The sequence below is a fragment of the Phyllostomus discolor genome, chromosome 12 (genome assembly GCF_004126475.2).
Source record: "Phyllostomus discolor isolate MPI-MPIP mPhyDis1 chromosome 12, mPhyDis1.pri.v3, whole genome shotgun sequence".
In the NCBI taxonomy this organism is placed as follows: domain Eukaryota; kingdom Metazoa; phylum Chordata; class Mammalia; order Chiroptera; family Phyllostomidae; genus Phyllostomus; species Phyllostomus discolor.
In genome coordinates this window covers 64,064,728-64,086,498 of record NC_040914.2, presented here as the reverse complement: position 1 = coordinate 64,086,498, position 21,771 = coordinate 64,064,728, and the positions used below count along the sequence as shown (strand labels likewise).

At 42.5% G+C, this 21,771-nt stretch overlaps 1 protein-coding gene and 1 non-coding gene across 2 annotated transcripts in view; both read right to left on the bottom strand.

The window, feature by feature from the left end:
- PKD1L3 (polycystin 1 like 3, transient receptor potential channel interacting) overlaps positions 1-21,771 on the bottom strand; it is a 57,609-nt gene that overhangs the window by 11,696 nt on the left and 24,142 nt on the right. The window contains exons 12-25 of the mRNA XM_028502096.2: positions 21,414-21,607; positions 18,835-19,065; positions 17,726-17,827; positions 17,261-17,439; positions 14,499-14,645; positions 12,585-12,781; positions 12,052-12,251; positions 11,397-11,577; positions 10,324-10,516; positions 9,995-10,229; positions 6,247-6,346; positions 3,122-3,262; positions 2,332-2,517; positions 850-1,165 (exon numbers count right to left, since the gene is read on the bottom strand). Coding sequence (XP_028357897.1) covers positions 850-1,165; positions 2,332-2,517; positions 3,122-3,262; positions 6,247-6,346; positions 9,995-10,229; positions 10,324-10,516; positions 11,397-11,577; positions 12,052-12,251; positions 12,585-12,781; positions 14,499-14,645; positions 17,261-17,439; positions 17,726-17,827; positions 18,835-19,065; positions 21,414-21,607 — 2,602 coding nt within the window. The remainder of the gene's footprint in view (positions 1-849; positions 1,166-2,331; positions 2,518-3,121; positions 3,263-6,246; positions 6,347-9,994; positions 10,230-10,323; positions 10,517-11,396; positions 11,578-12,051; positions 12,252-12,584; positions 12,782-14,498; positions 14,646-17,260; positions 17,440-17,725; positions 17,828-18,834; positions 19,066-21,413; positions 21,608-21,771) is intronic.
- On the bottom strand, positions 19,822-19,945 carry LOC114488479. The gene has a single exon (XR_003683795.1). It is a non-coding gene; the product is annotated as a small nucleolar RNA SNORA13 (small nucleolar RNA).

Sequence of the window (21,771 nt, the reverse complement as noted above, 5' to 3'; positions counted from 1 at the left end):
ATATTTGGCATTTAAAGTCTGAGGTAGCATTTTATATACATGTCAACTACTTCTGTTTGAAGTGTTAAAGGCTATGCTTTACTAATAGTTACTCAGTTTTGAGAGTTGTAAGGGGTGAAATATCATTTGGTTGGCCTTGTTTCTTAGTAGATTCTTGCTATAAATTTAACTGAGAATTATTTTAATTTAGACTTTTTCATACATAATCACAGAGACTCAGGATTCATATACAAAATCACACTATAAGTATGAAAATTTATTTTTGGCATATGAATTATTTTGGATTAATCACGGCTCTCAGTGAAGGACAGTGTTTTTTTCTCATGACTGGAGAGTACAGTTTCCCCAAGCTGGAGTTACCTGCGTTCTGAGCTAGGAGTGAAATTGATACATTTTTCAGATGAGGCAAGAAATGAGATTTGGCAAACTGGCAAACTAAAATATACCTGTAATTTGAAGCTGAACAAATTTTTTAACTAACACATTTCCTTAAAAGTCTAAAATAAGCCCTGGCTGGTGTAGCTCAGTGGATTGAGCGTGGACTGCAGACCAAAGGTTTGCTGGTTTGATTCCCAGTCGGGGCACATGCCTGGGTTTCGGGCCAGGTGCCCAGAGTGGGGGCCACGTAAGAGGCAACCACACGTTGACGTTTCTCTCCCTCTGTCTCCCTCCCTTCCCCTTTCTCTCAAAAATAAATAAAATCTTTAAGAAAAATAGGCTAAAATGAAAGTGTCCACAAGTCATTATAGTAGTTGTCAAAACTACTTAAGTGGTTCCTTAATTCCTCGTCTTAAGAATGGACAGAAGCAAACGTCTTGGTCCCCTTGTTCAGGCCTCAGGCTCGCTCACCTGACTGCAGCACTGGAATTTCTTCCAAGTCTGACAACGTATCCTCCGCCTGAGTAAGTGGCAAATTCCCCTTGGATGGGGTAGCCGCCCAGTGTCTCCTGATTCTGATAATGCCAACTGTTGTCTGAGTCCGTGGTGTTCATTTCAGGGGGCCTCCAGCTCACCCCATAGTTCTCTGTATCCTCCAGATCTGGGTGAGATGGCTTCACTTGTTCTTGGGGAGACACTTTGGATGGAAAGTCTGTGGCACCAGGAATGCGAGTCTGGCGGAGCAGAACATTTCCCACGAGAAAGGAGTTCCCATCGGTAACAAATCCTAATCAAAGTACAAGAAGCTATTGTAAAAATTGCCTCATTAAATTAGTAGCAAAAAATGCAGTTTCACCACTATCTTATTTTTATTTATTTTTAAGAAGGTTTTATTTAGCCCTGGCTGGCATAGCTCAGTGGATTGAGCGCGGGCTGCGAACCAAAGTGTTGCAGGTTCGATTCCTGGTCAGGGTACATGCCTGGGTTGCAGGCCATGACCCCCAGCAACCGCACATTGATGTTTCTCTCTCTATCTCCCTCCCTTCCCTCGCTAAAAATAAATAAATAAATAATCTTTAAAAAAATTTTTTTAAAGATTTTATTTATGTATTTTTAGAGACAGGGGAAGGGAAGGAGGGGGGAGAAACATCAATGTGTGGTTGCCTCTCGTGTGCCCCCTACTGGGGACCTGGCCTTCAACCCAGGCATGTGCCCTGACTGGGAATCAAACCAGCAACCCTTTGGTTCATAGGCCAGTATTCAAACCACTGAGCCACACCAGTCAGAGGAGGAAAGAAATTTTTTTTTTTTTTTAGCGTTTCTCCAACACTACTCAGAGCCTTTGCATACCAAATCCTCTTGACGGTGAGGTTCTTTGAAGATACCGACTATATTATATCCATCTTTTTATCGTGAGCACTTAGGACAGTTTCCAGCATACTAGCTGTTCAATACATATTTGTGCAACTGAACCGAATAACCACACAAGGAGAGTTCTAGACACATCACAGATTTGGGAAGATTGCTCATGAGGAAATATGTCAAATATCATCTGGTGTGGAGATCTTTCTAGTTACACTGCTTTCTGTGCTTGCTAACAACCTTAGCTACATGTGGTTCCCCCCTTCCCCAGGAGGCAACCAGTCCCAGGGATCACTCCCACTACTTTTCATGCTGTAAGTGAATAAATTCTCATTTCTATTTACCAGTCGCATGTGAGACTCACCAGTGGGAATCAGCACCCATGGGCCTGATCATCCTTGACTGAAGAGACATAAACCTGAACCTGCTTAGCTGAGGTCTGGGGAGTGGGATCCTTGGGGTGCCTACTGGGGTGCAGCCATGTTGAAAGATCCAGCTGACCTTTTGCTGGTATTGTAACGTCAAGGTAGAGGTGTTTGGAAAACTAACCGCTCCCCACATTTGCATGTGTGGGCCCAGGACTGTCCTTACCTCTGTAATCCCCATACAGGTTAGGAAGGAGCGTGTGAGTGGCCCAGGGGTAGAAATGCTTCAGAAGTTTGATCTCTGAGAAACGGTGAGAAAAGCTCTTCCAGAGAGCTTGATGGAGGTAAAATCTACTGGCGTTCTGTGTGGAGTTGACTGCAGTCATCAGCAGGACAAGGAAGAGGATTTGTACTATTGAAGAGCAGAAAAAAGCATAAGCCAAAACATTTGGCTGTATATCTATATATATCGTCCCAGAATTGTTCTGGCACTAATTAGAAACTTTACTTAAGATGCATAAACTCCCACACAGAATTTTTGTATTTTAGTTCTTAGAACTAAAGCCCTGCACTAAACCTCTCCTCCCTCCCTCCTTTCCCCCGCCCCCTCTCTATCCGTGCTCACAAGAAGGGAAGGCACGGTAAAAACAAACTGTGTTCTTGGGGTCAGGGAACCCAACGATGCCAGCGCTAGCTGTGTTGAACGGTCATTGTGCACTTATAGGATAGCCGTTTTTTGAAGCATATTCATTTTTGCTCCACTCGGAAGCATGTGGATCATGTTTTTTTATTACATTCTGCAGGTAGAGAAAGTGACTTACTCAAGCACGCAGTTAGATCTCAAGAGTCCAGGAGTCTCCCACTGACCGTACCACCTTGTTTACTGGAATTCTGATTTTTCAAGATGAATGTGTTATGCCTTTCCCCTTCCATGTTTTCCATTTCATGCTCACCACCCCTCGTCCTCGCTGGGCACTGTGCGGCAGTAACACCGCGCCACCATTGCCTCTCCTTACCTAGGATATCTCCTGTCAGCTTGAAGAGTTCTTTCTCCTTCAAGGCTCTTCCTGGGCACTTAACTGGGCTGTTCAGAGCCGGGGCTACATAGATGGGGTTCCTCTTGTCTCTTGAACCAGGTAACGATGAAGAACATTTTGCTGTAAAAAATTCAAATACAGGCAAAAAATGCTATGTTTCATTAAGCAGTTATTCATCATTTGTTGAGTATCTACTACAAGTACCTCCTGTTAAGTGTTGAAGAAACAAAGAAAAAAAGCTAAGCAGAGATACTCAAACTATCATGAAGGACTTCCTTAAAAAATTCTGATCCATCAGGAACTGATACTTTTATAAAATACAATAAAAATGAATTAGTAGAAAAATGAAAGAGAACGGAGGCCTATAAAACAACGGGCCTATCAAATTAGAGTCAGGCCTAAAGTTAAGTCTGTTCAATTGCTATAAAAGTTTCTAAATTGTCTGCTGTCCATTTCTGAACTTATCTTGGACTAGAAACTAACAGTTCCAGTCAGTGAACACACGTTGGGAACACGATCGGAACACGACCTGCAGGTGTTTCTCAAACTTGAATGTCTACAGGAATCACCTGGTGATTTTAGTATGCATAGAGTTGAGGGTGAAGCCTGAGATTCTGTATGTCTGACAATTGCAGGACATGCTGATATTACTAATCATAACATTTGCCACCACAGAATTAATCCCATTTACATTCTATTTGAAGTAATACTAGTGTCAACCCTAGTTACCACCACTGGCTGAGGCAGCCAGAGCGACTAAAGGCAGGATTTCACTTCCTGTTGCACACACTAGTGGGATCACTTCCACTCCTCATTGCACTAATCTATATTCGAAACCTTATAGGCTCGTTAAATTCCTACTACTGCAATACTGAATTCAACCTCTGCCTACTTTTTGACCTAATATTTTCCTATGACTAGCCTCCATAATAGCACTTACAGTGAAAATGCCTCTCTAATGGCCTGCATTTATGACCCCCGAAAACACACAAACAAGTCCCCGTTGCCAGCCCTATGCTCCTGCAGCTGCATTACTTACACGAGGGAGCTGTGGTATGCTATGAGTCACAACAATGCTAACCCTCCTAACAAATGTTATAGCGTGCTCCTTCCCAATACTACCCTTCCGAGACAACCATAACCAGTTCTGTCTACATCAGACAGGCTGCAAATCACTCATCGCATACTCCATCAGCCACAGAGCTCTAGTAATTGTAGCCGTCCTTAGTCTAACACCATGAAGCTATATCAGAGCCACTGTCCTGCTAATCGCACACAGCTTTATATCCTCACTCAGTACCACTCTACCTGGCAAACTGAAATTATGAATGAATCCTTAGCCAGACTGTAACTTTCTTCCACTGAGAGCAGCATGATGACTCCTAGCAAGTCTTACTAATCTGTCTTTACCCACAGCAACACTTTATCTGGGGAGTTCTTCATAGTGATGTCCACATTCTCACAGTCTACTGTATCTGTCTCACCCAGGAGCCAACAATGGTATTACTGCCCTACACTCCCTCTAAGTACTAGTTATGACACAACGAGGGAACATCACACTGACAACGTTAAACCATCCTCCGCATGAGAGAATGCCCTCATACCTACACCTGCTGTCCCTCCTACTCCTATCCACCGACGCTGAAATCATCTGGGGGACTTTGTACTGTAAATATAGCTTAATGAATACATTAGATTTTAAATTTAATCACAGAAACTAAAAATTCTTATTTTCTTAAAAAGTATGCAAGAACTGCTAATTCATGCCCCCATATATATGTCAGCATGACCTTTTCAAACTTTTGAAGGACAGGAATTATCCACTGCTCTGAGGAACTAAAAATTAGTGCAGCTCCAAATACACGTAATAGTTTCTATTTGCTTCAATACTCATTTCCCTACTTGTACTAATCCTACCAATCACAGTGACCACATCTAACATTTACCAAAGCAAGATGTATCCTCACTGTGTAAAAACTACAATTTTAGTAGCTCAATCCCAATGAAAATTATCTACTTGGGCTAAGAAATAATCATCTCAAATTAATACTGAGTAACTATTCAAACTCTAAAAATAACACTCAGCTTCAAGCTAGACTACTTCTCAATACTCTCTATACCAGTAGCATTATTCATCACATGACCAATCGTAACATTCTCAACATGATATATACACTCAGATCCTATTATAAACCATTTTAAAACATACATCCTTATAGTTCTAATTATAATACTAATCTTAGTCACCAGTAACAATCTTTTAGGCAGAGGGAACAGCAATTCAAGAAGTGTGGAGAAATGAAATGAGGACTATAAATGAGGACATTTATGCAGTTTGTAGTTAGCTTATTAATGTCTTTAATTTCTGAAGGAATGAGGTATCCTCCACCGTGAGAAATCAGTGACTATCAACATAAAGGCTCTTGTGCACCTCTGTGATGGCATTGTTTCTTTCCTTCGGAGAGGTAAGTCCTCTCCTGGGTTCTGGAGTTTATCATTTCCACACACATTTCTTCATTACAAAAACTCCTCTAAAGAAGGCATGCACTGTTTTGCATATTACAGTGCTGTGTTAGTTCTCCTGTGAGTTGCCTTCCTGCCCACCACTGTGCTGGTGAGGCTCACCCACAGGCATGAGCAGCTCCAGTCGGCTACAGGGTAGAAGCCAGCCCTTCGGCGCAGTGACCGACTGAGGCATCAGAGACGAATTCAGGATCCCTCCGACATTTTTAGAGAATGGTGATGCTCTTAATGAAGATGAGAAAATAAAGTAAAGAAGTGGGTTTGTGGGGCAGGCAAACACTTGTTTGGGGCATCTTTCACTTGAAACGTGTGCTGAGGCAGGCGGTGAGCAGTGGGAAATAGCACCTGGGGCTCAGGTGTGAGGAGGAGGTGGAGGAGGTCTGGAATGTGGTGAGTGGGTGACCTCATCTAGGGAGGCATTCCTGCTGAGGAGTGGTTGGCCTTGGGTGGAGCCGGAGGAGCAACTAGCTGATTAGACAAGATCCTCCAAAGGATCGATTTGTCTCATTGAGGTGGGCAGAATCCCACTGTTCTGATACAGTCTGCACTTTGCCAAATTAGATATTAGAAGTTAGAGCCACCTGAGAGTGCCAAGATCCTCTTCGTCTGCTGTTCCTTCTCCTTGTTAAGGCAGGGCATCCTGCTCAGAATCAGCGATAAGAACATTGAGAGGAAGATCACCTGGACAGGAAAATCACAGGAGAAACTAATGAGCGTGTATCACAGGATCCGAGAAAGTTGACATCATTGTGTAAAGGTGAAAGTATTAATAAATTTCAATTATTTGGCCATATCTTTGGAAAACTGAGAATTAAATAATTTCATAATTATTTTTGCATAATCATGGGGACCTGGAAGTGTCCCAAATGTTTGAATAAAGCTAGTATTTGTATTTTTGCCCATAGTCCTTAATCTGCTTGGCTAGGAAAGCTTCAACTATTCAATGTTTTGTGATGGTTTGCATTAAGTTGTTCAGAAACACCTGTCTTGGGACAACCAGTGATGAGCTCTACCGGAAAAGCCACGCTTTTAGAAGTTCCAAGGACGAAATCTCAGTTTTGCTAAAGAAGTCATGGAATCTTAGAATTGAGCACGAACTTAAGTATTCCCCACTCCGTAAAATTCCAGGGAGGAAAGTGCTTCAGTCCTCAGGAGAGTAAAGGAGAAGGGCCATAATACTGCACCCCTCTCCCCACCTTACGTCACTGGGAGGAATCTGTGCAGGTGATTCCCTCCCAGCCTCCCCAGGCTGGCCTGCCTGCAGGTGAGTCCATTCTGCTCTGCCTGGGCTTCCCAGGGTTGGGCAAAGCGGGCCAGGCCTCAGGTGTAGGGGAGAGTGTGAAATCTTCTCTGCTTCTAGTTTTGGAGTTTCATGGATTTGAGGCAGCAATTCTGGGCATGTCTACTCTGCAGACTTAAAGTCACCCTTCTGTGGGCTAGACTAGGGTGGGAAGTGGTAGAAAGTACACTGAGCTGTGGGTCCAACCCAACTCCCCACTGAAGAGCTAGCAGCAGCTTGTACATCATGCACTTACTCAGAGTTAACACACCCTGGTAACTGAAGTTGGAACATTATTGCTGGGAAACTGTTATGTCACTAAACCCTGGTAACTGAAATTCATGCACATTGAAACATTGCAGGACTGGCTGCATTCAAACACGTACCACCTAAAAATCAGGACATTCTTATACCATACTTCAGTATTACATCAGTATCACACTTCAGAAAATGGCCAATTACTTTCAAGTATACTAGCCTGTCCATATTAAAAATATCTAATTTATTCAAAAGACAGAACAGTCCTCCATATTAATATTTTTATGACACTGAGTTTTCAAAGGAACTAGATCTGTTATGCAAGATGATGCGACTCAAAGTGTGGCCCATGGACAAGCAGCATCAGCATCACCTGGGAGCTGCCAGGAACAGAGTCAAAGCTCACCCCATCCCAGACCTGCTAGCCTCCATTTCAGCATGTCTTTTTAAATTAATTATGCCTGGAGCTAGCTAAAGCCTTTCTATAGATAAATTCAATGTTTCTTTGCAACAGTGGAAATTATTTCAATTGTTTAGTTATTACTACTCCTACTAACTAACTGCATGCCAGTTACCCTGGATTTACTGCCTAGGTCTCTGTTGCTTTATGATTTCAATATTTTTTACATATGGGTTGCTTGCTATTATTTTGGTTTATTTGACCTTCCTGGTCATCAACAGTGACACCTCTTTCAATTCAACCTCTGAACTTTTAGAATTTCTAAATCACTCTTTTCATTGCCTAAAAGCCTTTGTGTCTGATACGTATGGTACGCTCTCACTTAACATCATCCTTACATTCTCAGGAACTGTGACTTTAAGAGAGACTACCTAACACACCCAAGTTTTATTTTACCACACGCTGACAGACACAGGAGCTAAGTTCCTTCCTATGGCACAAAACATTTCTGGTCACAAAAACATCACCAGGCTTCTAAGTAAAGACCCCCCCCAATACTTCTAAAATTAAACACTAAAATAAATGAGCTCTATGTACGCTTAAGAATGATTAATAAAAACAAGTAAGATAATTATTTTACAACCCACTTATTCCAGTTCAGGGTCGGGTGCTGAAGCGTCTCCCGGCAGCTCCGGGTGCAGGGTGGGACCACGCCCTGGACAGGACGCCCTCCCATCCCAGGGGGCTCCCGCTCCCACACCACACTCAGACTGGGATGACCTGCGCACTTTTGAATGTAAGGGAAACCGGAGTCCCTGGAAAATCCCCACACAGACGTGGGGACATGGGGCAAACTCCCACAGACAATAGCCCCAGGCATGAAGCAGTTTTCCCCCTCACCCATGTTATGACAAAACAACATTGAACAAAACAACATCATTCGATCATCTGCTGTAATTGGATCTCTCTAAGAGTTCCTGTTAGTTTTTAGTCTGTCTCCCCCATTAGCTTAAAAATTAAGATCCACCTACTCCTTGTCTCGGTCCCTCTTCTGTGACCAGTGGGTCTCACATGCAGCTGAACATTGGAGTCACCTGGGAAGCTATACCAGGTTGGGCCCTGAAGCCCAGCTCTAAAAATTACGACTTAATTGGTCTGGAGTGAGGCCTTGGCATCAAGGGTTTTTAAAGCTCCCTGGGTTTGCTTGGGGGAGCTCAGGCCCATTTTTAGACTTCTTTTTTTTTTTCTTAAGATTTTATTTATTTATCTTTAGAGAGAGAAGGGAGGGAGATAGAGAGAGAGAGAGAAACATCAATGTGCAGTTGCTGGGGGCTATGGCCTGCAACCCAGGCATGTGCCCTGACTGGGAATCGAACCTGGGACACTTTGGTTCCCAGCCCGAGCTCAATCCACTGAGCTATGCCAGCTAGGGCCCATTTTTAGACTTCTTAAAGCAGAGGCAGTCCTGCCCCCCAAATCTAAAATATTGGAAACTCTGCAGGACAGACAACTAGGTTTCTTTAATAAATACATTGTGAGAAAAATAGCAAGAACAGAGAGTGAGAGAAAGAGAGAAAAGGATGGGGGGCCTGTAGATTATTAACAATACTTAAGAGACAGAGCCACCAATTGTAACACATGGACCTTATTTAGATCTTGATTTGAACAAAACAACTGTAAAATAAACACTTATGAGACAAGTAAAAAAATAAACATTGGATTTTTAAAAATCTTGGTAAAATACATATAACAAATAATTTGCCATCTAAACTTTTAAAAAATGTATAGTAGTGTTAAGTACATTCATATTGTTGTGTGGATATTAAGAAATGTTGCTAATTTATTTAGATGTGATAATGGTTTTACATTTAACAAAGTGTCATTATCTTTTAGAAATATACAAATATTTATGAATAAAATGTGAAGTCTGGTGTTTTTTCTCAAAATAGTTAAAACAAGATTGGCCATAAATTGGTAATTGTTGAAACTAGGTAATATAACTTTAGGATTTACTCTACTATTCTCTACACACTTTTATGAGGATCTGACATTTTCTTTAATTAAAAGTTTTTAAAAAGTAAGTTGTATGTTGCTTTTTCTCCAAAGTTGTTTGTTCTCAGTTGTTTTTTTTTTTCACTTGTCCCCCTTAACTACCAGATCTTTTCCTGCTGTGCTCCCACTAGTCTGTTCTGTTAGTTTTTCTGGGACTACTTCACACATATTCCATACAAATTTCACCCTCCCTATTTCTTTTGAGGGGAGCTTTCTTTTTTGGTCAAATTGTCAGAACCATTAGGCACCTTGGGTCAATACCCATGGACCTCAGTCCCCCAAGCTCCCCGCAATTTCACGCATTCCTTGCATGCTGTGGGGGGGCCCGCTGCTCCCGTACCTTGGCTGGCTGGATGACGAAGACGTTCTGAAGCACTGATAAAATCATTGAAATAACCCAGCTGGTGGCTTGCTCTTTATTCAGTTGCAGGCTATAAAGTGCTGTAAAAAAGGCTGCGGCCAAGCTGGTGACCCCCAGAAGGAGCCAGCAGATGTAAGTCAACCATCTAGGGAGGCCATTAGAGGTGGACTTCCTCCCTTCTTCTGGGCTCAGGATGGGGAAACTGGTTGCCTCCCTAAAGAACACAAGTCGAATAACCTCATAACCAGCAGCTGAGAGAGAGGTGTGGCAGACAGGGGATGAAGGAGAGGCTAGGTGTGGTGCATTACCTGGACGGCCCTTGCTCTGTGGGAAGAGAATGTGTTTCTAAGAGTTCCTGGAGCATTTGCAGGTGGCTGGCTGCATCTGGGAAGTCACAAGGCTGGTCAACCTGGGTGGGACCCAAAGCGCTGAAGTGAGATTGCAGCCTCTGCAGGACTCTGAGCAGGTAGCAGCAGAAATGATGGTGGTTCTCAGGAATCTCTGCAAATGTATTCCAGGTTGACATTTATTAATAAGTGGGAGATTTCTATAACTAGTGATACCTCGTAGAGATAAGCAATTCATTAATTGATAATGAGTTTAAATTTCTCAGTCGGTGGAGACTGCACCCAACACGCACAATATTCTTGTCTTCTCTGAGCACACTGGTAAATTTCTAACAACTTGTATAATTCCATGCTTTGATCTAGAGATTTCTGAAATCTGATTGAGCATTTTCACCAGAATTGCAGTCACATGTGACTGTACTGGGTAAGTGCCCAGGAGGCCCAAACTATATCTGAGAATCCATAAACTGCATAATCTCACCATTTCATAGAAGAAAAAGAATGACAAATTTCAACATTCTTCAACAAAGCAGATGACATATGGGGATCTCACACAGAAAACATTCTTGTGCCTTTTTCTTTTCTTTTAAAGAAGATTTTATTTATTTACCTTTTAGAGAGAGGGGGAAGGAGACAGAAAGAGAGGGAGAGAAACACTGATGTGTGAGAAACAGCCATTGGTTGCCTCTCACACCTCCCATCTAGGGACCTGGCCTGCAACCCAGGCATGTGCCCTGACCAGGAATCAAACCTGTGACCTTTGAGTTCGCAGGCTGGTGCTCAACCCACTGAGCCACTCCAGCCAGGGCTATGGGTTTTTCATTAATCCTTTGCTTGTTTCACCAGATATATTGTCTCAAAAGCCATCAAAGGTATCAAAGTATCAGCCTTCCATTAAAAGCTCAAGGAAATTAAAATAAACAGAAGGTTGTATTGTGCCTGTTGGTTATTCCAAAAGACAATGAGTAAGAAAGAGATGTGCAAGGGAGTGGGAGGCAGAGGAAAGATTAGTTACCAAAACCTACTGAACTTACCATTTGCCCAGTAGGGTCCTGCCTGCTGGTGACAGCCCTGACCCTCTAAGTGAGAATAAATGAGCTTGGATAAAAGTGCGACCAGCTGGTTCACGGTGTAAGAACTCCATGAAGATTGTTCACACTCTGAGAGTAGCTGTTTAGTTCTCCTGAGCAAAAATCCCACAGTTTCCTTTAATTCCTGCATGTAAAGCCAAGATGAGCAGTCAGTCTGTTGAAAGTTAACCCAGGAATGGTAGCAATAATAGATGGCAATGGGCTATATCTTTACTCAGGGGAGCATATTCTTAGTGGGAAGAACCTCAATTTTTCATTTTGTCTCTACTTTTTAAAAAAGAAGTCACCTCCTAGTAGTTTCAAAACTAGTGTTATGAGAGAATACAAAATGAAAGAAGGGATGGTTTGATCAAACATCAAAAGCTAAAACAACTCCAGAGAAGTGCACTCTGCACTCACATTAATCCTCAAAACACATCACCATCAGGAGAAAACTCAGAGGCATGATGGATTACAGATCAGGGGACAGGAAGTAGGGAACAGCTAGCAAGGTTAGTGAGACCTGGCAGCCTTCAGGCGGATCTGCTTCTCTGGTCTTTTCTACAACACACGACAAGGAGGCAGGTAGTTTGCCTGTGAAATTTCACGCCAGGCTTACCTCAGCTACCTCTGAGACAGAGAGGGGCTCAAAAGAAGCATCTGAGAGGCAGGAGGCCTTGGTGGGTGGAAGAACAGGCAGAGGTTCCTGTGGTTGAATCAGTGGGAAGAGCCGCCCAACTACAAGGTTGATTGGGAAAAGGATGACAGCAGTTTGGATGCTGATAAGTAGTTCGGACCAGGTCACAGCAAACGGACCCACTGAAAGAAAAGCATTACATCACCCTTCTCAGCAACAGAACTCATCTGTAAGGCACTCTTCCTCCAGGTTCAAGTATTTATTTAGCAATTTAACTATGATTATATAAGGACAGAAAGTTATTGTGGCAGAAGAGGTCCTGATGTGTTCCTAAGGCTGCTTCATTATTAATGCATGAGGACAATGAGCAAGTTTGCTAGAGTATTCTAAGTTAGGGAAGGAAAGGGGAAAAAAACGAAGGCACACAACGATTCTGTTTCTGACAGAAAGTAAGGCGAGTGGGATACAGTGAAAGGATTACATGCCACAAACAACACAGCAGGGCTCATCCACACCTTGCTCATCTCTCTGGGCCGCGGGGCTGTTCCCCTTCCAGAACATCATGTTGATGACCATGTTACAGAGCAGGAGGGTCATGCAGCAAGTGAGCCGCTGGACTCTTGTGAACTGGTTCCAGGGATGGCGAGTTGCAATCGAGAGCCACAGATAATCCTGGGTGAACTTTTCTACAATCATGGAGGAAAACAGGTGTCTAAACGGATAAATCAGAAGAGGAAAGACATGAGATTTCATTCTGAAAGTGCCCGGGAGTAGGATGTGTTTTGCCTGGCAGCAAGCGGCACAGCAACAACTCTGCCCCTACCTAGCACCTCTGTGAAGATGCTTTCACATTACATGATAAATAAATAGGATCTTTAAAAAAAAACTGCTAGTCAGAGATGAGTATGGAGATAGAGATAAGATTTAACAATAACACCAATGAAACTGAATATACAAAATTCCCCTTCACATAAACAAATCTAATGCAGAAAAAAACATCCAACACAATCAGTAATTCAGCCCAGGAGAAATTAATTTTATGGGATAGTCTGACAGACTTTAAAATAAGTATTTCTTTCCAGGTTGCCCAAAGATACAAGTAAAAAAATAATATTCACTTAAGGAGAATACAAAATTATGAAAAAAACAGAACTAAAAAAATTAGAAATCTTGAAACCGTAAATATGGTCATCAGAACAAAAACTTAGGATATGTTAACATTGGTGAAGGGAAAACTGGTGAACTGATACGTAGCCATAAAGAACTCAGCCAGAAGACACCAGAGAGATAAGAAAAGTAAGTGCTCAGGAGTAGTTTGAAGACACAGCGGACAGGTTGAGGCTCTGGGTACAGTAAGGAATGTCACTGAACAATATTTTCAGAAGTGACATCTGAGAATTTCTCAGAATTGAAGACACTGTTTTGTATATTATAAGTACATTGTATGTTGTGTGTACTTTACCACAATAAAAACATTTTTTAAAAAGTAACCTCTGAATATAAAACAAGGTAAAAAAATAAATCTACAGGAAAAAGAACCATGGTAAAATTGGGAACATCCAGGGGGGAGGTAAAATATTAACAAGAGAAAGGGCAGCACACTTAAAGAAGTGACAGCTGGACCGAGGGGGGACTGGACACAACAAGGGCCGCGCTGGAAGGCAGGCGGTCCCCACGAACACTCCACACCAAGCTCCCCTCAGACATGTGCACCTACACTGTCTCCTAGGGAATCTTGGTACAAGCCGACAGCACTGGAAAGACAGAGACAGTGACTCCCTTTGGAGCAAGTTACTTACATTTCCAGATTGTAAAGCCAGAGTCACCCCCCACCCCAGGTTGTCCCTATGGAAGCTAAGACGCTGGGTTTACTAGACAAAGGTTTCAAGTCAGCTATTTTAAATGTGTCCAGAGAATTGAAGAAAACCATGTCTAAAGAACTAAGAAAAAGTAAATGAGAATGATATCTTGTCAAATAGAAATGTCAAAAAAGATACATAAATTATTTTTTAAAAGATCCAAGTAGCAAGTCTGCAGTTGAAAAATACACTAGGTGAAATGAAAAATTCACTAGAAAAGTTCAACAACATAAACAGGAGAAGAAAGGTTCAGTTTTGGATAGGTCCATTTAAATTATACAGTCTGGCCCTGACCAGTGTGGCTCAGTTGGTTGGGCATTGTCCGGCAAAGCAAAAGGTCACCAGTTCAATTCCTGGTCAGGGCATATGTGGGAGACAGCTGATCAATGTTTCTCTCTCACACTGATGTTTTTCTCCCTCTCCTTCCCCCTCCCTTCCCCTCTCTCTAAACATAAATAAATAAAATCTTTTTAAAAATATTTAAAACTAAAAATAGATTATACAGTCTGAAGGAAAGAATAAAGACAGAGCCTCAGAAACCTATAAAACACCATCACTTCCCAACAATACCTAAAGGCAAAGAGCTGTTTCTTTGAGGCTGGTATGAAGACCCGGTCAATCTCGCAGTCTCCAAGGTCCACGGCCAGCCAGCAATTGCACAGGAAATGCCACTTCCTGTTACTGGCCACATCACTGACAATCACCTGGTTTACATACCTATAGTAAAATGAACACAGTCATGTTGCAATAAAAGGTAATTTTATGGAAACAACCTAAATGTCCACTGATGGATAAATGGGTTAAAAAATATGGTGTGGCCCTGGCTGGTGTAGCTCAGTGGATTGAGCACGGGCTGCGAACCAAAGCATCGCAGGTTCGATTCCCAGCCAGGGCACATGCTGGGTTGCAGGCCACAGCCCCCAGCAACTGCACATTGATGTTTCTCCCTCTCTCTCTCCCTCTCCCTTTCCCTCTCTCTCTCTCTCTCTCCCCCACTCCCTTCCCTCTCTAAAACTAAATAAATCTTTAAAAAAATATATGGTGTGTATACACACACACACAGAGTAATTATTCGGTCATAAAAAAGAACGAAATTTTCCCTCTGTGACAACATGGATGGACCTTGAGGGCATTATGATAAGCTTAATGAGTCAGAAAGAGAAAGACAAATACTTTATGATTTCATGTATATGTGGAATCTTAAAAAACACACAAAAAACCAAGCTGGTAGATCCAGAGAACAGACTGGCGACTGCCTGAGGCAGGGGTGGCTGGGAGCAGGGGTGGGTTGGGGAAATGGGTGAAGAGAGCCAACAGGTAGAAACTTCCAGTTATAAAACAAGTAACTTATGAGGAAATAGAGCACAGCATGGCAACTACAGTTAATAATACTGTACTGCGTATTTGAAAGTTGTTAAGAGAGTAGATCTTCAAATTTCTCAGCCCAAGAAAAAAATTCTGTAACTATGTATGGTATTAGATGTTAACTAGACGTATTGTGGTGATCATTTTGCAAAATATACAGAAATATTGAATCATTATGTTGTACACCTGAAACTAATATGCTGTATGTCAATTATACCTAAATAAAAAATGGATTAAATAATTTTAAAAGACATAAATTTGCACTGTCAGTAAATGTCCAAATAAATGGATTCTGCTTCAACGCAAGGCAAGAAGTAAAGAAAGCAATGAGAGCTGGGCCCATTTCCCCTTCCCCACCTCAGAGGGGTCCACGTACCAAACACCAGAACACAGACTTCTATGACCTATGAATAGCCTTGTGCGGGCCCGTGCTCTTCCAGTTTCCTGGTTCCACGTGTGACAGTGCTCTGCCGCCTCTAAGAGCATCCCGTCTGCCTCTCTCTCGGAGGCCCACCCCGGCCCCAGGTGACTACTGATCTGCTCTGGTCTCTGTAGAGGAGTTTGCCTTTTTAAAGACTTTCATGTATGTGGACTCACACACTATGTCTTCTCCTGTGGCGGGCATCTGCTCAGCACATTTTTGGGAATTCACCCATGTTGTGTGTGTGCCGGCAGGTTGTTCCTTTTGTCAGTGAGTACTATTCCACTGAAGGAATGTGCTAACATTTGTTATTTATTTGCCTGATGGACGTTTGTGTTGTTTCCAGTTTTTGTCTACTAACAATAAAACTGCTATGCACATATATGTGTATAAGGCTTGAATGGACACAGTTTTTCATTTATCTGGGTGAATTCCTAGGAGCAAAATGTCTGGGCCATATGGTAAATGTCTGTTTAACTTTACAAGAAACTGTCAAACTGTCTTCCAACGTGGCCGTACCATCTTACCCTGCCGCCCACCCCCCCAACCCCGTGCTGTGTGAGCACTGTCACTGCCCGCCATCTGCACCCAAACTCGGGTTTGCCAGACTTTTTAGACATGCTGGTGGCTGTTGAGTGCTATCTCACTGGTTTTAATTTGCATTTCCTGATGACTAATGAAGCTGAACATCTTTTCGAGTGTTTATTGCATATTATTCACCTTTATAAATGAAACTGGAATGATATTGTACGAACTGTTTTGTAGATACCTGATCAGAATGGAGGCAGCAAGCAAACTGTGAGGCTCTCCTGGCCTAGCGGTTGGTGCATGTGGCCCAGCAGGGAGCCTCATTTTGGGCAGCTGTGTACTCTTTTCAGCGTGGGCCGTATTCGGCATCTGACTCCTCTGAGTACCTGAGCCTTGGATCTTTGACTTCATTCTCTTCTTTTTTCCTAACTCCAGCAAGCCAATAATCTTCATCCTTAATTCATTCTATCATCCACTTTCTCCACCCACCTCTCCTAACTCCCAGAGTGCTGCCAGGGAAGACGCAGAGTCACTTGGACCCAGCAGAAGGCAGAACCACACCCTCAGCACTGAACATTCCTCTCTGACTCCTGAGGCACAGTCCACATCCTCTCTCCTTAGGCTCTTAATATTGACCCCCGGTACAGTATTCAGGATATAGTTGTTTATTAAATTTACCCTTTAAATATGTTTATTCATATTTAAAGGTGCTTTTAATTTGTGGTACTTTGGGGCAATATTTCTTTATTATTATTTGTTATTTACAGCATGACAACATTTAATGAAAATGAAAGAAAAATAAAACATCTACCACTTTACCACCCACAAAAAAAATCATATTGTTAACTTTCCATATTGATTTCCAGGGTTCCTTCTTCACAGATAGCTTTGAAGTTTAAATCTGATTTGTTACTGTTTGGCTCAAAGCGTTATTGTTATTTACTGTGATGACATGGTAGGCTGCCCCAGAATACTAAATCCACAGGAAAGAACAAGCCAGCGTGACCCAGGCACTTACCAAGAAGGGCTAACGCCAGAATTGTCGTGCCAGAGCCGCAGGCTGTGCAGCTCCCCGAGAGGGGACGGAGTGCTCAGGAGGAAGACATCCAGGGCCCCTCGCTCAAAGACCGCCTTCTGGGAGTCACAAAGGTGATGGGGCTCACTCCGTCCCTCCGACCCATAAAGGGTGATGACCACCTAAGATGTAACATGGAAAGATAAAACACGGGAAGTTCTAACATGATTATGTGGTTCTGTGGGTGTACCCCTAAGGAGGAAGAGGAAGACGGAGAAACTGTACTGAGATGGGGTCTTTGGGATCTTGGACAAGTATAGAGCGATCATCAGATTTAGAGTTTTGAACAAGGCAGCATCCCTCTGAGATGCCCTGTAAGTGCTATAGGACACTGGATATCACACATCAGAGTGCACCTCACGTGGCAGAAGACACAGAACAATGAATGAAGAACTTTTATTTCTTTACCTTAGCTGTTGTAGAGGCCTTTCTTCGATACCCAGTGGAGACCTGGACAAGATAGTAAAACTGAGAGCTGGGGTCATTATCAGCCAGGACAGTGACCTTCACCTGCAGGAAGAGCAGAACCAAGAACATTGGCCGACCTTTCCTTATTTAGTGGGGCTGCTTCCTCCAGCTGAGAAACAGGAGGGTGCGTTGCTGCAGACGTGGCCGCTGCACGGAAAGCAGAGGGGAGGTGTGGGTCGATGGCAAACAGAGCGGCAGACCTTGGTTAAGTGATAAAAGGGGGGATGAGGGCTGGCAGCCCAGGGTTTATGCTCCTGAAATGAAACAGTCATAGGATCAGTCAGGTGTTGGGTCTCTAACTCTTCCCACTCCGCTCTCAGCCAGGAAGATAACACATAAAACATCCAGTTAAACTTGAATTTCAGACAAACACTGAATAATTTGGGAGCATAGTTATCCCTAAAATGCATTCACTATTTATCTGAAATTAAAATTTAATTGTATGTCCTGCCTTATTTATTCATTTACTTTTTTCCGTGACCACTTATCCCCCCATACCCTCTTCCACCTTCACCTACCCCCCAAGTGTCCTGTCTTTTTAGTTACTAAAACTGGAAATCCTATACCCACAGGAACAAAGAAATTGAACATGTTGTGTATCCTACAATTTCCAAGTGTAAGAAAACACAAGAACTAGAAAGAAATAGAACAGAAATTAAGAACTGGCAGTCATCAAAATATTTTTTTGTTTAAAAAAAGATTTCTTACAGGCTTTTAATATATTGCAATTACATTAAATTAATATTTGACTTATCCACAGCTTTTATGTCCAATGTATACAGTGAAATAAACTTGCATTTGGTTATAGTTAAATTCTTTAGGTGTTTTCTTTTGGCCCATTCCTAGATAGGAGAAAAGAAAAAAAGGAGATAGAGAGTTTAGTTCCTAGGTCTTGAGAGAGTAGGTATAAAGAGAAATTTAAGAAAAGCACCTGAATTTCTATACTACCTAGAACGTTGTGACCTGCTTCTTTTAAACAAGGTATTTTTTTCCCATCTTGTTCCACGTACTCAAGTCACCGGCAAAACTTTTGGAATCAGACTCATCACCTTCTGTACATCTGCTTGATCCTGCCTCCAAGTCCACACGAACAGGAGCACATAGAATCCCAAAAGGCTGGCCAGCAGTGACACCCCAGCAGGGTTGTTGGTCACACGCAGGAGTAGCTTGATCGTGTCCTCAACATTCACCGTCCGGGGCACAATGAAGAAGTCGCTGCCAAAGTAGGTCAGGTGGTTACAGAGACACTGTGTTCTCAAAACTGTGCTCCGTGGCCCAACCTGGAATTAGAATCAAGACAATGATGCTAACGGAACAGAGCCCATTAAGGGAGGGACAGACATAAAACACAAACACAGGAAATTTAGAGAGGGCAAAGAATGCCTGGGTCACTCGTTCACTGCTGGCGGCAGGGTAAACTGGCATAACCAGTGTGCAGGGCAGTTTGGCTACATCTAGTAAAGGGGAAGAAGCACAAACCCCTTGAATCCTGGAAGTCCAGCTCTGAATGTGCACCCTAGGAGATAACTTCACACACGTGCACAAGGGGACCTAAAAATGGGTGTTTCTGTCAGCACTGCTTGTACCTACAAAAAACTGGAAACGACCTATATGTCCAGTAACAGCAGAATGTCCAAACAAATAAACACGTCAGTAGGGGCAAACTGGTGGAATGCTATACAACTGTTAAAATGAATATAAACATGGATCAATGTTGAATGAAAAAGAACCAAGTTAAAGAGGGATATGTAGAGTTTGATGCCATTTACACAAAGACCAAAACCACACTTATTTATTTGCTTTTGTCAGCTTCCTCACTGGAATGAGGACACTGTCTTCATCCATCACTGTACATCTAGTTTCTAACCTTGGGCCCAGCGTGCAGGAGACACTCAATAAATATTTGCTGGAAGAATGAATACATGTAAAAAGTTCGAATTCAGGACAGTGGCTACTCTTTGTGGGAGGAAGGAAATGAAACTGGTGAAGGATATACAGAGAACTTAGATTAGTCCTGAGTGGTTTTTTTTTTTTTACACTGTTACTTATGCAGCTCCTACACCAAAGACATCATATGCAAGGGCTGCAAAGTGTTTAGTTTATGCCTTTCTTGACACCACATTCACTAGTTTCCAAAAGTGAACGGGCAACACAAAGGCAACTGTTTTGTTATTTTAAAAAATCGTAACTAAACAGAGAAAAATACCAATTTGTGATAAAGCTGTGGTATGTTTAATGGTTTTATTATATTATTCCCTATAACTTTCCATATCTTGTAACATTTCTTCATAAAAATTTTTTAAAAAAGCCACTAGGCAAATAAATGGAAGGTACCAATTCCATGCTTGATTTTGCAGTGAACAGTCTGAAATTGTGTCATTGTGACTGACTTCTTTCCATGGCACGAGGTTAAGTCCTGGCTGCCCAATCCACAGTCTATTCCACCCTTGGAGGAGCTCTCGTCAGGTCCTCTGCAGCCCTGCTCCTCTCTCAGATTCCAGGGCTTCGAGGAGGCAGGAAATATCCTGAGGCCTTTTGCAATTAGTGGGTCACTGCTGTGCCACTGGGAAATCTCTCAAGTCTTCTGTAGTTTCAAAGTGTAGTTTCCCTGACCAGAGGCACTGCCATCACCCTGAGCGCATTAGAAAGGCAGAATCACAGGCCCACCCAGGTTTACTGCAATAGAATCAGCATTTTAACAAGCTTCCCGTTTGAGGATTTGCTTGAAAAGCGTGGCTCCAGATCTTCCAGGAATCACTGCTTGAGGTCTTGAATGGTGTAGGTGCCTTCTAGAGAATCCCCTTTCCTTCTCTTCTAATCTGGATGACACTTTCTCTGGTGGTTTAAGAATAGCCTCGTGATTTCCAGGACCTTTTACTACATTCTTTGTGCAACTGAACCAGGATTTAAATCAGACAGAATCTCATAAATCACTAGTGTGAAAATATACAGTGCCATTTTAAAGTGGGCAGACACCTGGAAGTAGGCAATAATTACAAAAGTGACAATCTGTCCTGGCCTGGAATATACAAGCATCTGCTAGGTGTTGTTGCTTTTCTAAAAAAATATTTTATTTATTTATTTTTGGGGAGAGAAGGGAGGGAGAAAGAAAGGGAGAGAAACATCTATTGGTTGCCTCTCCCAGGCCCCCAACTGGGGACCTGACCTGCAGCCCAGGCTTGTGCCCTCACCGGGAATCGAACCACTGACCTTTTGACTTGCAGGTCAGTGTTCAACCCACTGAGCCACCCCAGCCACGACTGCTAGCTTATTTTTAAGTACAAAAATTCTCTTTTATTTAGCAGGACATTCATTTCATTTTACCCACAACATATTTAATACTTGAAGAATTTAACAGCTTCCATATGTTGCTCTTCTTATTTTATATTATTTTGTCACATTTACTCTGAACTACCATTTGAGAAAAAATTAAAATATAAAAATATATATATAAAGCACAAGCCTGCTCCATAGATTCACTCTTGCCCAACCCACTACATGAGCCCTACTTTTCTCTAAGCTGATTTACTTCCCTTCTGTGATTTTGAAGGGGCCCAGGATCACAGATGCACCGTGTTGCATGCCAGCTAAGGCAGAAGAGAGGCAGAGGGACCACACAGCTTCTTACCTGACATCCGCTGCTCTTCCACGTGCTGTTGTGGCTGTCCCAGAAATAGCACTGAGTGACGGCAGTTATGACGGAGAACAGGGTGGGTGCCTCCTGAGCACCCTCCATGCTTCTATTCAACGCAGCTGTTATCTGGTAGACGCCGACCCCATACTGCAAACTCTCTGGAGTCAGCACCCATGTATATTCCTCATCTGAGAACAAAGCAGAGTGCTTACTTGCATTGCACAGGGGAGAAAAATACCATTAGACCCTTTCTTCTGAGGGGGCTATTATTATTTTATTTTACAAAGTCTAACAACCCTAGAGTCACAAATGTTTTTTTTTTTTAAAAATGACCAGTGATACAGTTCAGGGC